This window comes from Musa acuminata, chromosome BXJ2-9 (genome assembly GCF_036884655.1).
Source record: "Musa acuminata AAA Group cultivar baxijiao chromosome BXJ2-9, Cavendish_Baxijiao_AAA, whole genome shotgun sequence".
NCBI classification, from domain to species: domain Eukaryota; kingdom Viridiplantae; phylum Streptophyta; class Magnoliopsida; order Zingiberales; family Musaceae; genus Musa; species Musa acuminata.
This window is the reverse complement of record NC_088346.1, coordinates 47,516,553-47,532,408: the sequence shown is the minus strand read 5'-3', so window position 1 is coordinate 47,532,408 and position 15,856 is coordinate 47,516,553. Positions and strand designations below refer to the sequence as shown.

Below are 15,856 nucleotides of genomic sequence, written 5' to 3'. Positions count from 1 at the left end.
CTGCTTTTTTTTATTTCATAAAATATCCCTTATTTTTTAAAAGATGAGATTACTCCTAATCTTCGCCTTTTCGATTGTCATCCTACTGTGGCTATTTTCATCTCTCCCCACTATCTCGTCATGTTACGAGTCATCTCTATTATTGTGAGGCCCTTGTCATTATCTTTGTCACCTTTGTCACCTTCGCAATGTCACCTCCAACCCTCCACATGGTCACCACCTCCATTCCGGAGGCCCCTCCACAAAATCCCTTTGCCACCTCTTGTGGAGCACTCATCGAAGCACAACTATATGAGTTGGCCAATGGCTTGGAGGCGAGTCGATAGTAGTTCTTATGGGTGGCAAAGAGGCCCCAGTGCATTATTCTTCGATGTCGATCGTGATGTTGATGGTCCCTAGTGCTTCTTGCTCGAGGGCTTCTTAGAAAGGACCAAAATCTTAGGTCAACTAGTTCCTCGTTGGGCTCTTTAGTAGAAGTTAGATGTGGTGATGACGGTGAAGGATGTGAGCATGGTACTATGGTGAAAGTGGGCAAGGGTAGGCTGGTGCATAGGGAGAAGATCACAAGAGAGAAAGAGAATAGATATTTGTTGAAAATGGGTGAAGGGAAAAAGCTATGATAGAGGGCACAAGAGTTGGCGGTATAAGAGGAGATAAGGCATGATGCATTCGAAGAGTGCAATGGAAAGTCGAGGGTGAGACTATGGGCATCACGGACGACCATACCTCGTCACCTTTTTCAACGTCAATGACCACCCCATCCCCTCCTCCCTATCCTTTGTCCTTAGAGAACAAATGGATGATAAGAACAATAACATGAGATGTAGATGCTGGGGATGGAGGCTTCACGAGGGCAAGGCTAGGGCCTTGTGGAGGGGGGCTTCACAAATAATAGTTGTGGCTATGTAGAGATGACTTTGGTCTCATAATAATACGAAGGTGACGAGGACGACAACGAAGGTCTCGCTACGGGACCTCTTGGTGGCAAAGGTGAGCCCACAATGTAGCGCAATGAGACAGTCATAGCAGGGTGGAGACGATTGACGAAAACGATCACAATAGAGCGACAGTGTAGTAAGGCGGTAAGACAAGTATCGATAATTATCTTTTTAATATTTATAAAATATAAGGTGCGACAAGAAATGGATATGCACGTTTGATTTATCTCATTAATATTTTTCATCCGATAAATTCTTCTCCTGCAGTTCTCAAGATTCTGGGTCCTTTATTTTTTCACCAAATTGCATAATATCATTCACACATCACAAGTCACTATCTTTTTCAAAGTAAGATCTGTATTCAGCAACATGTGGTATTAAGTAACTATTTTTCTTTATTTCCAATTAGATGATGTAATTCTTTCATATTTAATTCATTACAGTAACCTCATCAAATAGCACCACCTGCAGGTATAGGATCTCAAATCAATCACTAATTCTAGTGATACCCACAACTAATGATGACTGATAAGGCCATAAAGAAATCACTCAAAATCAAAATTTCATATAAGAGCAAAAGGCATCTACATGTTTCTTTATGTTGTTTCCTCTTGAAGGAAAACTTGCTTTCATCTTCTATGGTCATATCAAACTTGTAAAACAGATGTGCAACTTCATAAATCAAGCAAAACATTTTCTTGTGCACAATATCAAAGCACAAGTTGATATAGTTACTGTGGCCTGTAATGTATCTATCATCTCTATATGTAGTAGTAGGAGTTGTAAGTCAAATAAGAGCAAGAACTGCTCGTTTCTTGGTTCACAGCATGGAGGGAGTGAACCAGATGGGTGGCTGCGAGTGTGATTCTAACTGAGAGTTTGCCCGCGCCCACTTTCCCCGTTCCACATCAAACACTCCAATGCTAAGAATGAATTCGGGCCGGTCATCGACTATGGTTCTGACCAGCGCCTCCGTAAAGTAGACGCAATCTCGTCGTACACCTCGAAAATTCTCGGTAGAAATCGATATAGCGTTGTTGATACCGATCAACAAGGACTTATTCCCCAAGTTCTTCACAGCTTCCCAACATGGCTGACGCTGAGGATTGTACCTCCAAACCATGATACCCTTCCATCTCAGCGATTCATGACAGAGAACTTCGCGCCTAAAAATCAGGAACAGCTCCCCGGTGCTCGAGCACGCCAAGTATTTGCCGTAAATTTGTATGACACCGAAGCAAGGAATGTGATAGTCGAAATATGTCAAACCGAGTGACGTGCTCTCGGCGACCACCGTCACGGTGGGAGAAACTCCACTGAGGTCAAAAGCGAAGACTTCGGCTTCACCTGTTATGCAGTAGAATTTCCCATTGTGGTACATGATATCCTCGTATGAACGATTCTGAGTCGATGTCGTCTGAAGAAGATTCCACTTGTCTCCGCCTGCTTTTGCGTAGGCGATTTCAATTTGGGGAGTGCCATAGAGACTCACCGCGATGTAATTATGGGTAGTTGGATTTGCGGAGAAGATAACTTTCGAAACAAAAAAACGGGAGATTCGGTGGAGATGAGGAAGGACACAGCTGCCGCCGACGAGCTCAAAATTGGGTAGGGTGAGGAAGGAGGGGAGGCAGATTCGAGCCGCTGTTAGAGGATTTATGAGGCTGACATCCAGGTTTTCATTGTAGACTGCTAGCCAACCAGCTTGAGAGCCCACATACCGCACGCCGTGCCGCTCAGGGAGAAGGGAGTAGGTGAAGGAGCGTCTGGTGGGGAAAGACAAGAAGTTGCAGGTATCGCTGTTCTTGCCGACTAAGAAGAGCCACGGGGACGGGATGACAACGGGTAGGAGTGCGGAACACCAATCCTTGCATGTGGCACGAAAGCAGGCACGGTGAGGGACGGGAAGCTTTTCGCCAATCTTCGTGAGGACATCCAGCGGGAGCGATGTCCAGTCAGGGCTGTCCATGGTGGTCTCCGCCTCTGCTCCTTGTGTTCTTCTTCTCTTCATCTGCTGCCTTTGGTGGCAAAGAGGAACCAAAGCAAGGACAGAGATGTCGATCGCAATGGCAGAGGAGTTGTTGAAGGTGGCGGAGGACCAACGTTGATGAGTTATATAGAGAAGGTTCCGATGACGAACACAACTGGGAAAACGAGTCCGAGTAGGACAAGGTCTCCTTATCGGAGACGACTGATGACAGTGCGGACTTTGTTGTAAGCGAAGGATGCCACTTTGTGTGGGTAATTTAGGCTTGAGATAAATTTTTAATGTAATATATATATATATATATATATATATATATAAATTTATTATACTATATAATATCACATAGTAGCTTTGAATTATTTATGCTATAAAAATATCTTTAAAGTAAAAGACATTCGGGTACAAATCATAAAGTCATTAATTTGTTACCCATCCACGTTTTGGAAAAGGCTTTATAGGCACCGCTCCTTCGACCTCTGATCCCCAGCTACCTTGCCAACTAACATTCAAAGCCTCTGCTCACACACCGCCTTCGTGGGATGCCGTCATCTGGAGAAGCAACCTATAAATGTCGCCAACAACTAATCAAGCTTCTTTCAAACGAGAGAGAGAGAGAGATGGGAAGGAAGCCATGCTGCGTAAGGGAAGGGCTCAGGACAGGAGCGTGGACTGCGCAGGAAGACCACGTACTTGTGTCCTACATCAAGGTTCATGGAGAAGGTAAATGGAGGAGCCTCCCCAAACGAGCAGGTGCACTTCTATGCTAGACTGGGATAGAATTGATGTGTTGCTTCCAACTAATAGCCTGTCGACGTGCACACAACAACACACTCTTCTTTCTCTCTCTCTCTCTCTCTCTCTCTCTCTCTCTCTCTCATGAACGCAAATTTGCCAGGCTTAAAGCGCTGTGGAAAGAGCTGCCGGCTGCGGTGGCTCAACTACCTGAGGCCCGGTATCAAGCGAGGCAACATATCCGATGACGAAGAAGAGCTCATCATCAGACTACACAAGCTCCTTGGAAACAGGTATCCTCCTCCTTACGGCTACTTCAACCTCCAAACATCCTAAAACCTTGTCGTGAAATGCGAATCATTGAAAGAAGAGCGTGGTTAGACATTGGATCATCCAGAAATGCCATGTTTTCTCTTTCCCAGGTGGTCTCTAATCGCAGGAAGGCTGCCAGGGCGAACAGACAATGAAATCAAGAACTACTGGAACACAACCCTAGGGAAGAAAGTCCACGGCAACGCATCCCAAACGAAGCCCATCCTGAATGTCTCCCTGGCCGATTCGACGACGGCGGGAACGGGAGCAGCTGGAGATGCATCCGTCGTCCAAACCAAGGCCCAGAGGTGCACCAAGACGTTCTTCCACCAGGACCAAGGACTCCTGCCAGCTCCAATCGACCACCAGCGTCATGAATCGACGACGGCCGAACCCACCAGCCCCTCCAAAGCTCCTCAAAGTGATGTTTCTCTTGACGGCGTTCCCCTAGTACCAGGAGAAGAAGACGAGGCTGTCTGTTTTAGCATGTCTCCCAACAGCACTCTCTTGCTCGATATGCCGTCCATGGAAGACTGGATCGGGAGTGATTGTTTTCAGCCGGACATCGATTTCAGCTTCACTTCAGTAGCTTCCTTCTTTGATACGGAGGAGTGGCTGAATTGGACCTAAAACCATTGCCTCTTGACAGTATCTTAACTCAGAAAGATTGTCTCCAAAGATAACTCATCACAGTATATATCGGAATAAAGAAAAAAAAAGGATCAAAATGATCGTTAGTTTGGCTGTTAAAGACTTTAATGATCGATCGCAAGATTCTGAACTTGAATTCTACCTTTATAACTTATTATTTGTAGAAAAAGGAAAGAATACATCACTTAATTACGTATGATGACGATTACTAATACGATGGCAAAGTGGAAATGTTGCTCATTCCTTAAGCATTTGAACGAGAATGCAGGCATTCATTCATGCATGTGAAGGAGAAGTGCAGATCATGCAAAGCACTTGAACTACATCATGTTTCTAACTTTAGGGAATACACACATCACATGCCTAATAATTAATAAGGTCTGCCTCATATGTGCACTATGCTTTTAGATCATCTTTATAGCATTAGAGTATAAGAATCTAAGGGTTTATTATTTAAATGGAATGACAGTGACCAATAAACTAATAAAAGAAATAAGCTTATAGTGGACCAGGAAAATAAAGTTTCCAAGAAACTTTTAGTTTTGTATCCAATTAGGAACTTTAGAAAAGATTGGTAATGTATTGAGACTTCATAAGGAAGAAACATAAAAGTGATGGATGGGAATATAGTGATTGAAATGTTTCATTTCAAAGTATTTATGGTTCAATAATGGTTCCAAAATATTATTTTTATTCTTCCATTATAATCCTATTTCATCTGATTCCATATTTAACAAGTCAGAAAGAAACCTACATAATATTTTGGAAATCACTATGCCATCATACATTCAAGAACTCAAAAAAGAAAGAAAAATCATCAAAATATAAGGTGTCTTCTAGTCCTTTTAAGAAGGTGGGTTGAGTGTTTTCCAAAATATTATGTAGCAAAAAAAAAAAAAACCTAAATAATATTTTGGAAATCATTATGCCAACCTTGATATATTTGGTTTGGTAGATGAAGAATCTCCCTACATTAATGAGTTCATACCCATTGTTCTAAAAAATAATCCTAATAATATATGATATCTCCTCCAATAAATTATTATTTTTTATTATTCTTTCATATTCCACATATAGCTACACATTTTGTTTCGTTGTTCAAAGTAGGTAGTGAACACTCCCATCTATTAATCGACTAGTAGTAGTTGCTTAGATCACTATCGTATTTATATTTATAGAGAACTAGAACATCATTTGCTTCATGAATTCACTTTCTCTTGTCAATGAAAGATGGTAACATTAAGAGAGAGTAAAGAAAACTTGTGAGAAATATCATACTAATATATCTACGAAGATGTGATCGCTCGTGATGGAAACCTACCGGTCCGGCCATCGATTTGGAACCCGAACAAAACATCACAGTCCGATGGGTTGTCACATTGCGATCATTTTGGTAGGGCTCAAAAGGGGACAACCATGAATGTAGGGATACGGCTTTGGTAGTTTGCGCCTTATATTTCCAATCATCATGTCACTTCATCTTCGAGAGAGCCACATATGATGTGACGTTTTACCGTCTTGTTTTGGTTTTAGCTATATGCATAGAGTAGATCGATCAAGAATCCAATTGGAATCAAACCGATCAAGATACGATGACATCAATTAGGTTTCAAGAATAACAAAAATCTAAACAATTAAATGCCCCCCCAAATAGCGAATATGCATCTTCTAATAATTGTAATAAATAAATAATTAAAAAAAATATTTTTTAAAAATTAAAAATAAAACAGACCGTTTCAATTTTAGTTCAACTCATTATAGTCTTTTAGTTTGAATGATTTTCAGATAAAAACTTTATATGAACCAAATCGCTTATAATTATTTTGAATCTGATTTCAAATTTGATAGATCAACTTGACTTAGAGGTTTTCATTATAATCTATTGATTTGGATGATCTGTGGGGTTTATTTGGATATTAGTGTTGAATCTTGGATTTGGATGATGAAACCAATTGAAAGTATTTATTTGATCTGTGTTTTGAGTGACGTAGGAAGCTTCAATCATGTAGAGACGATTAAAGCAGGAAGAATCATGTTGGGCCGGAGAAAAATATGTTAGAAAATTGGACGTCAAGCCGAAGAATCGATCGATGTATTGACAGTAGAAGGCTTCGAGCCATTGGTTCGGGCATCGGACCAAGAAGAGCGGAAATTACGTTAAGAAAATCGGAGTTGCGGAGGTCAACTGACCGATTGAGCAATAGGCCGCAAGAGAGGATGATGCGCTGAATAATCGGACGAGGCATCGATAAACCAATGATATGTCGGACAACACTTAATTCAAGCTTTGTAATAATTGTCTAGATCGAAGTGGGTTTTAAGTGTGCAGGATTAACTACGATAGCAAGGCATAAAACAAAATGAAGTCTTAGAGTCAAGAAGGAGATTTCGTTGGGAGTTCAAGGGTTCGTCGGAAGTCCGAACGTTCATCGGAACTTCTGTCAGAATTGACCGAGAAATCCAAGAGCTAGCCAACGAAGCTTATCTGAATTCGTCAAGAAGATCGTCGTGAAGTCCAGGAGCTTACCGGGAGTCCGCTGGAACATTACCGAGAGATCGTCAAAAATTCACTGGAAGATCGCCGGAAGAAACCTAGACTTACCGAATTTATTTAACTTAGTGTATGTCTTAAATTTCGTAGTTAACATATAATTGAGTTGGAATTGGGTCTAACTTAATTTCCTATCAAAGTGTTTAAGTGTTTATTTGAATATTAGAAGGGGCATAGACACTATGATCGGGTACCCGAGTTACTCCACCACCGATCGTATGCCTATGATAGCAGGTCATATGCCTATGATAGCAGGTCAGTGCTCCCCATGTCAGGCGACGAGTTCTACCCCCTCGTTATCGGTAATAGATCTTTATCCCTACGCATCGAATTCCATGGTCTCGTGTACGTTTGTTTACATTTACGGACAACTCAAGTTCTTAATAGCATGTCGCTTAGGAAGGAAGGATAACTCTATGATGATTGCCTTTGTTGCCATTTTTACCGTGGCATCAACACTCCTTTTACCAAATATTGCCATGCTTAATTAGTGGATATCAATGACATCATTTTTATTTGAGTCTTTCTTTATGTCAAACCTCGATGCCCCCCACACGATGAGTCTACTTACTTACGTCACCTTAATTTTGCTGATAAGCCTCGAGGAGTTGCCATAACAACATGACCATCAATCATATTAATCAAATATATTAATAGACATAAATGATTTAATTTAGTCTATCAAAATAAATATCTTATGAGAAGACATTAAACGTTGAGGCCAGCCCTCAAAATATATTTTACAACGGAAGAAATCGATAAGCTTAAGATTTTTATATAAGTATCATATTTGATAGATAGATTGTAGCACGTGAATCATTCCACACACATCATCGTCACACGATCGATATATCATCATAATGCTACATAATTACACTTGTAATCAAGAAGGTGTCTACCATTTTAGGCATTTAACCATGACTATATTATAGAAAAGATCCTTTAGGTAATTATTTAAATACATTTGTATCCATATAAATTCATTATTTGTTGAATCCTTTGAACAAGAGATTAATGTAAGCATCAGAGAATTTTGTCGGGTTCACCTAATACTATTATATCACTGTGGGATAGATATAAAAGAGAACTTCGATTAGTTTCCATGTCGGATAATCAAAATCTAATTCAATAATAATTATAATTAAATTCAACAATAGAGTTGTAATAAGTATATTATAATATCATGTTTCTTATATATGAAGACGAGTTGTTTTTTCTTGGCATCAGAAACAAATTTTGTGGCCTGAAGCTTCCACTAAAATCATTATGGTTAATAGCCTGCAAGGATGGATGTTTCGGATCAAAGAGTAGGGAACATAATTAGAGAGAAGACTTTGGCATAAGAACATAATTAGAGAGAAGACTGAACACCAATTGAGCCTTCGTTTCCATATTGCCAATTTTATGCTTCTACTGAATCTTTTTGGGTTGAGGGACAGATTTAAGATTCCAATTTATGTCCTATTATTATACCATCTTAAGGAATTAATTGGGTGTCCAATAATTCCAAAAGTTTAGATTAGAAAAGGAAAAAAATCTTTAAAATAGATAGCCAATTACTATATGTCTCTATATGTTGTGACATAAGATTGATTGATTTCAAGTTCGAATGCACATGCGAGTACGCACCCATATATATATCTTAGAATTTAATATTAGATCTCATATCAATCCAATCAAATCTCGAATCACTGAATCAATATTTGAGTCAAATCACAAGTTTAACGTGTAAATAAATAAATAAATATATGTGTGTGTGATTTAAAAAAAAAGTATTTTTTAAAAGACACCCCTTTTTTTACTTTTTCTCAAACAATACCCCTAATTTAAAAAAATACTCATCAAAAAATCTTTTGTTAAATTTTTTATTTTTTTATTTTTACCGATTGAAACTGTTACAATATTTTTATTTGGATCGTTTATATTATTTTTTAATATTTATAATCTCTTATTAATACATTAAAAATACCGTAAATATTATAAAAAATATCATGAGTGATATTATATTATTTTTATTTATTATCATTACTCATATATCATTATAATATCATATTCTTAGACTCATAGTAAGTTTGGTAGATGTTAATAGTTTATTTAGATTATTTATAATATTTTAAAGTAAATCTTAGAATGTATATATATATATATATATATATATATGCTTAAGTTTTTAATTCACTTCAACCGTAACAATCACGGCCCCGAGAAACTCCGTGTTCGGTTATCCTCCATACCTCATTGGCTCTCCTCGAGCCCTAAATTATCGATTTCTAAGCTCTCTAATCCCTGAATTCCCAGCTCTTGCCCATATTATTCGGTTTCTCGTCGCCGATTGGAGCTGCAAGAATCAGATCCAGCCTTCCATCTCGATTATCGGCTCGTGAGGCGGGAGTTGGACGCGGGGGATGGCGGCGCGGTTGACGGCGAACGCGATCGCGGCGGTGAACGGTGGCGATCTCGACCTGAAGCCTGTAGTGCAGGTGCTGGATTTGAAGCGGATAGCTGAGCCGCAGGAGCGGTACCGGGCGGTGGTGTCTGACGGCTCCGCGGCGCAGAAAGCGCTGCTGGCTGTCAAATTCAATGAGGCCGCAAAGAGCGGCGCGGTGAGGAGTGGGTCCGTCGTCCAGTTGCTGGAGTACGTTTGCAGCACCGTCAAGAACCAGAGGTTTGTCTATCGATCGCTTCTTTGATTCTCCCCTTTCTCTTTGATACAAATGGAGATTTTGAATTGCACTGAAAATAATTAAAAAAAAATTCTTTTATTGTAAATATATGTATATCTGTCCTTATTTTGTATTTGGTAAGTACGTTCTATGTAGAGGAGCAAATTGGAGAAAGAGTATGTCTGATGTGGAAATATTGTTAGAGTTCAGATGAATCATTTTTTGGTTCATCTTCAAAATGAAGCAGAAATTGTATCTTTCTTTCCTCCATAATTCTGATGGTTCCTTAATTAGAACTCAATAGCAGAAAAAGATCGGTGTAGCCAACCCCATATAGTAGGGAGATATACATGATGCATCTTTTCTGAGAATTTCATATGTTTAAATATGCCTTCTCAGATTTTTTTACTTTTTTACTAATAATGGATCCAGTCATGACACAGGATCATTGTCATTTTGGAAATGAAGATTATAATTAGAGATTGTGAGACTATTGGGAATCGCAAACTACATCCAGAATTTGCATCAGAGACTCTTGACTTATCATCTAGTAGCAATTTTGGGAATTCAAGAGTTCAGTCACTAGTCCCGGCTGCAAAACTTGTTTCCAGCTCAGCAATGAACTCTGGCAACAAAGTCCAGAACTTCAATGTGCAATCCGTCTATCGGCCTCCATCCAATTACAAGAGCTATGGGTCAATCATGAAAAATGAAGCACCTGCTAGGGTAATTCCGATAGCTGCTCTAAATCCTTATCAGGGGCGATGGGCCATCAAAGCAAGAGTGACAGCCAAAGGAGACATCCGGCGATATAATAATGCTAAGGGAGATGGCAAAGTGTTCTCCTTTGATCTCCTTGATTCAGATGGAGGAGAGATACGTGCAACTTGTTTCAACACTGTTGTTGACCGGTTCTATGAAGCTGTGGAGGTTGGAAAGATTTACCTAATTTCAAAGGGAAGCTTAAAACCTGCGCAGAAGAACTTTAACCACCTCAACAATCAATGGGAAATATTTTTGGAGTCGACAACAACTTTGGAGTGTTGTCCAGATGAAGACAGCTCTATTCCAACACAACATTTTAATTTCAGACAAATCATTGATATAGAGAATGCAGAGAACAATTCAATCATCGATATTATTGGGATTGTTGAATCTATTAACCCTTCGATGACAATACTGAGGAAGAATGGTATGGAAACACAAAGAAGAATTCTTAATTTGAAGGATGTGTCTGGTCGAAGTGTTGAGCTAACTTTATGGGGAGACTTCTGCAACAGAGAAGGTAGACAACTACAGGAGAAGCTTGGTTCTGGTTTATTCCCTGCATTAGCTGTGAAGGCAGGAAAGGTTAGTGACTTCAGTGGTAAGTCAGTTGGCACAATTTCTTCCACCCAACTCTTTATAGATCCTGATCTTCCTGAGACTTATATCTTGAGAGAATGGTTTGATGGAGGAGGAAAGGATGCTTCCAGCCACTCCATTTCTAAAGATATGATGCCTGGGCTTGCTTTAAATGATAGCCGGAAGACCGTGTCTCAGATCAAAGATGAGGGTCTTGGAAGGGGGAATAAGCCTGACTGGGTGACTGTCAAAGCCACCATCTCATTCATCAAAACAGATAATTTCTGTTACACAGCTTGTCCTTTACTAATTGGTGATAGACCATGTAATAAGAAGGTGACAAAGCTTGCTAGTGGGAACTGGTGCTGTGATAGATGTTCTAAAGAATTTGAAGAATGTGATTATCGGTATCTTCTTCAGGCACAAGTGCAGGACCATACAGGAGTGACTTGGGTGACAGCCTTCCAGGAGTCTGGAGAGGAGATCATTGGTTGCTCCGCGAAGGAGCTCTATCAGCTAAAACATCAAGAGCATGATGATAAAAAGTTTGGAGACATCATTCGGCGTTGCCTCTTTGAGCAGTACCTATTTAGGCTCAAAATCAAGGAAGAACACTATGGTGAAGAGCAGCGAGTGAAAATAACTGTTGTGAAGACAGACACAGTTAATCCTTCCATGGAGAGCAAATACCTGCTTGACTTGATTGGAAAGCTCTGTACATAATTGTTGCTGGATTCTCGTATCTTTCTAATGCACATGGGGAGAATGAATTATGAATTCTGGTCTAATACAACCACCATTTTACTTTTAACTTGAAAGTTATCACTGCCAGAATCTGGGTCGAGCTTTATCATGCTTCAGTTGCAGTGGACCAAGGATATTTTTATTGATGCTGAGGTCTCAGTTTATTAATTCATCATTCAGAATTTATGGTTCTTTCGCATATGAAAAAATATATACACCATGGTTTCTCAACCTTCAGATATTGTTTGGTTTTTTACATCAGTCAGAAGTGATCTTCAACTCGCTGAGTTCTATGCAGATATTTCTTGATCAGATAGATGTACCATTCTGAGCGAAGTGCTGTTCTCTGTTATAGATTTCCATTGAAGCTGAGAATTTTTGTTAAACAACTTAAATTCTTTGTCAAATGATCCATTCTGGATCTTGGAAGCTCGTGTGTTCTTTTCACAAAAGTTGGTGTTGTACTTGCGGTGCTAATTGTGGAGCAGGTGCGTTAGTTGGATTTATTTATTATTGCAGTTTTCATGACTTATATTGTTTCTTCTGATAGTATTACTATATCTTTAAAGTCATTTGGAGAAATTGAAATCCATTTGCGTCTCCTACCATGGTGTCCCCATATTTATAACTAGATTGACTTTTTGACTTGAGGCATCAGCAGTATTTTGTTCCCTAATCCTAGCCTAATTGTTGATATTGTTCTACTCTAATGTTGCTAATGTTGCAGAATGCATGAAAAGGTTCAGATCAATTTACTTCTTTAATGATCTTAGTTATCAAATCCGGACTGAGAATTGGGCCGGCTGAGCCTTGGTTCACTAGTCCATTGGTTCGCTTTACTTCATGATAAAATTTATGCAGTGATTTAACCTTGGACTTACTTTTTCACAAATTAATAAAAAACATTGCTCTTAAAACCTTTTAGTGGCATACTGCAATAAATTTTTTCCAGTACCAATACTTCCATACCTGTGGTAAGTAACTGCCATTTTTTTGTCATTATGTTTGTTTTCTTGAAACTAGAACTGTGATGATACTTCTCTCTCCAAGGACACTTGGTTTGCTCACTATTGAATGAACTTGGGTATCTTCTAATTTACTTACTGCAGTAACTTTTATTGTGTTAATATATATGTCTGGCTTGGAGAAAACAATCTTGTTACATGTAATTTAATGTTTACCTGTTTCATGTTTCAAAGTACTATTCGACACTATATTTCTTTTACATATCATATATACAGAAAGGTTCTTTTCGCTAAATTACCAATGGAAAATTGATCCTCTTGTATCAGCAGTTAAGGGTTTCTTGATACTTCTATACTGACATGGATTAAAAATTGGATTTTCTTGTTAGTTAAACAGAGAAATACTGTTTCTTAGCGAAATAAACCAGTATCGTATTTGCCTTGCAACAGTATTGGCTTATGCTTCAAGACAATCTAACTGAAGTAGATAGAGGCACCATATTTCATTTGGCATGTCATGATGTCAGTTTATAAACTGTACCCTCCCTCCCTCCCTCCCACTCTCTCTCCCTCTCCCTCTCCTTGTAGAACAGTAAGAAAAATGCCTTGCAAATTGGACTTGGCAACTAGTTTAACTTGTCAATGATCTTCCTAAGAGCCAAGTTGATCGTTGCAAAGGAGGGTCTAGCTGAAGCATCATCACACCAAGAACAGCATATAAGCTCTGTGAGCTCTCTGCATTCATGATCATGCTCGGGCAGCTTTGGCCGAAGCCTGCCTTCACTCACCTCTAGCGCAATCTGCCATGAAGAAATGCACAGATTAGACTACTAGATCTCAGTCACTCATGGAGATTAGACCACATATTTGGAAGGAATCGTTAACATACTTATACCGTTCGAGGACCGGAGCAGGTAAATGAATCGTACCTTAGCGGGACCAAAGCTCGTCTCTATGTAGGGATGCTCACCGGTGATCAGCTCATTCAGTATGATGGCAAAACTATAAACATCACATTTCTCCGTATAGGGTTCACAACGGATTACCTCAGGAGCCATGTACACGAAAGTCCCTAATCATCATCCAAAACGAAACACGCGATCGATCAATCATACTACTGTGTACTGTGACAGTCATGGTCTGTCGGTCTTACCCATTTCACCGGTGAGAGCTTGCTCTCCGTCAGCAAGAAGCCGAGCATGTCCAAAGTCCGTGACTCGAGCGTGCGTAGCAGCGTCCAAAAGTATGTTGCTTGGTTTGAGATCCCTGTGGATGACCCTGGGCTTCTGTTGGTGAAGATACAGCAGCGCCATGGCGACCTCCAGTCCCTTCTCTATCCTTTCCGCCAGAGGAGGAAGAGGCACAGACCGTCCTCTTCGCCTCTCCTTGTGCCCATGCAGCCATTCCGCTAACGTCTTCCCACTCAACAGCTCGGTGACCAGCCATCCTTTTTGTGGCGTGTGGAAGCATGCGCCCATGAGATGCAGCACGTAGGGATGGCGTTGGCGTGACAGAGTGTGGAGTTCTTCGGCGAACCAGGCTTGGCCGCTTCCGTTGGCATCGAAGACGCTGGGGTGAATCCATTTGATGGCAACACCAAGCCCTCTCCATGTCCCTCGGTATATATCGGCAGTAGTTCCTCTACCAATTTGTTCATGCAACTCTATCTGCTAGCGAGCATGAACAAAGTTGCCATAACAACGTTTGTCTTAATTGGTATTGGACATTGATATCTCATTACAAGACGTCATAAATGTTAAAGCATATGAACAAAGAAGGAGTCAAAGGACCGACCGGATTCGAGATTTTTGTGTTTTTCGAAATAAGTATTCAAAACTCATTTATAATTAGTGTAGGTTGATCATTTTTGGTTGCATTCATTACAACTACAAAAGCAAAAATTGTGAGCTTTAATTGCTGAAGAAAGAGCTTTGTGCGAGAAGAGGAAACGACGGCACTTACCTCCTCCGGTTCAATGTACCAACCATTCAGCTTAGCTTGATCCATCACGGCGGCCAAACGAGGGTCACTCGGCACCACATCCACTGCCTGTAAACTTGGCCGCTGATGGTCGGTTTGCGTGGGGAGAGTGCTTTCTTGATCGTCGGACATGTGGTGCAAGAATCCATTCTCCTTTGCCACCTCTAGACAGTACCGGAGATAATCCTGCGTCCTCTCAAGCCGGGCTTTGTAGGTCTCCTTGAGCTCTTTCTGTCGTCGAACCTCCTCTTTGAGCTCATTAATCTTGCCCAGAAATAGGAAACTATATAACAACCATTTTATTTGGTGCAATAGAGACAGACATACACAAACATAATTGTGGATGTCGGATACCTTCTTATCGAGTCTTGGCATGCTTGTGTGCTGAGACTCCGAGAGCACAGAAAAGAAACCGGCGAGGCTACTGCAACAGCCGCGACGTTGCTGATCATCCTGCTCAGAACTCATACCTTTCTGTTCCTCGAAACCGAAGCAAAGAGAAGGAAAAAGGAGAGAGGAGAACCAGAAAGTGGATCTTTTTGTATTCGTTGGATGAGAATGCTTCATGGGAACCAAACGAGTTCATCGATTGATCCGAGGGACCGAGTGGATACAGGCTATTCTACTCCAAGGAGATGATGACAATGGCCAAAATAATAGCAGCTAGGCGTGTTCTGTACAATACGTTGGCTTCATGGGACGGATGGATGTTCCTATGTCGAAGCTCTTCTCCTCACAATTGCTACTGTCTTCATTCGTAGTCTTTAATAATTCTGACAGATACAGCTACAAAATGACTGGATTGATGTCCAGATTTAAGTTGATAGGGATCATAGCCACTTCATCTTTATAAACTTTTTTTTAATATTTAATCTAATTTTTTTTATTTTAAAAAATATTAAATTTGCGATAGGATCAGTCGATCAATCGATCTCAACCAATGACCTAATGACTAAAGATGAGATCGAATCAATGTCTAGTCCGATTCT

The 15,856-nt window shown here is 40.1% G+C and overlaps 4 protein-coding genes across 5 annotated transcripts; 2 read left to right on the top strand and 2 right to left on the bottom strand.

Annotated features, from left to right (window-relative positions):
- Nucleotides 1-1,589: 1,589 nt before the first annotated feature.
- Nucleotides 1,590-2,999, bottom strand: LOC135622206 (F-box protein At3g56470-like). Its single transcript, XM_065123852.1, has one exon. The coding sequence runs from the start codon at nucleotides 2,947-2,949 to the stop codon at nucleotides 1,759-1,761; it is 1,191 nt and encodes a 396-aa protein (XP_064979924.1). The 5' UTR covers nucleotides 2,950-2,999; the 3' UTR covers nucleotides 1,590-1,758.
- Nucleotides 3,000-3,477: 478 nt separating this feature from the next.
- LOC135622154 (transcription factor MYB1-like) lies at nucleotides 3,478-4,720 on the top strand. Its single transcript, XM_065123799.1, has 3 exons — nucleotides 3,478-3,675; nucleotides 3,821-3,950; nucleotides 4,080-4,720. The coding sequence occupies exons 1-3, from the start codon at nucleotides 3,543-3,545 to the stop codon at nucleotides 4,597-4,599; spliced, it is 783 nt and encodes a 260-aa protein (XP_064979871.1). The 5' UTR covers nucleotides 3,478-3,542; the 3' UTR covers nucleotides 4,600-4,720.
- A 4,649-nt stretch (nucleotides 4,721-9,369) lies between these two features.
- LOC103999191 (replication protein A 70 kDa DNA-binding subunit A) lies at nucleotides 9,370-12,522 on the top strand. Of its 2 annotated transcripts, none has more exons than XM_009420859.3 (2): nucleotides 9,370-9,836; nucleotides 10,278-12,522. In XM_009420859.3, the coding sequence occupies exons 1-2, from the start codon at nucleotides 9,577-9,579 to the stop codon at nucleotides 11,899-11,901; spliced, it is 1,884 nt and encodes a 627-aa protein (XP_009419134.2). In that variant the 5' UTR covers nucleotides 9,370-9,576; the 3' UTR covers nucleotides 11,902-12,522. The 2 variants fall into 2 exon arrangements, with proteins under 2 accessions (XP_009419134.2, XP_009419135.2); XM_009420860.3 differs by having other exon boundaries at nucleotides 9,698-9,836; nucleotides 10,267-12,522.
- Nucleotides 12,523-13,456: 934 nt separating this feature from the next.
- Nucleotides 13,457-15,639, bottom strand: LOC135622214 (uncharacterized). The gene is made up of 4 exons (XM_065123862.1): nucleotides 15,222-15,639; nucleotides 14,850-15,131; nucleotides 13,817-14,554; nucleotides 13,457-13,687 (listed from the first exon to the last, which is right to left on the bottom strand). The coding sequence occupies exons 1-3, from the start codon at nucleotides 15,432-15,434 to the stop codon at nucleotides 14,021-14,023; spliced, it is 1,029 nt and encodes a 342-aa protein (XP_064979934.1). The 5' UTR covers nucleotides 15,435-15,639; the 3' UTR covers nucleotides 13,457-13,687; nucleotides 13,817-14,020.
- Nucleotides 15,640-15,856: the final 217 nt, after the last annotated feature.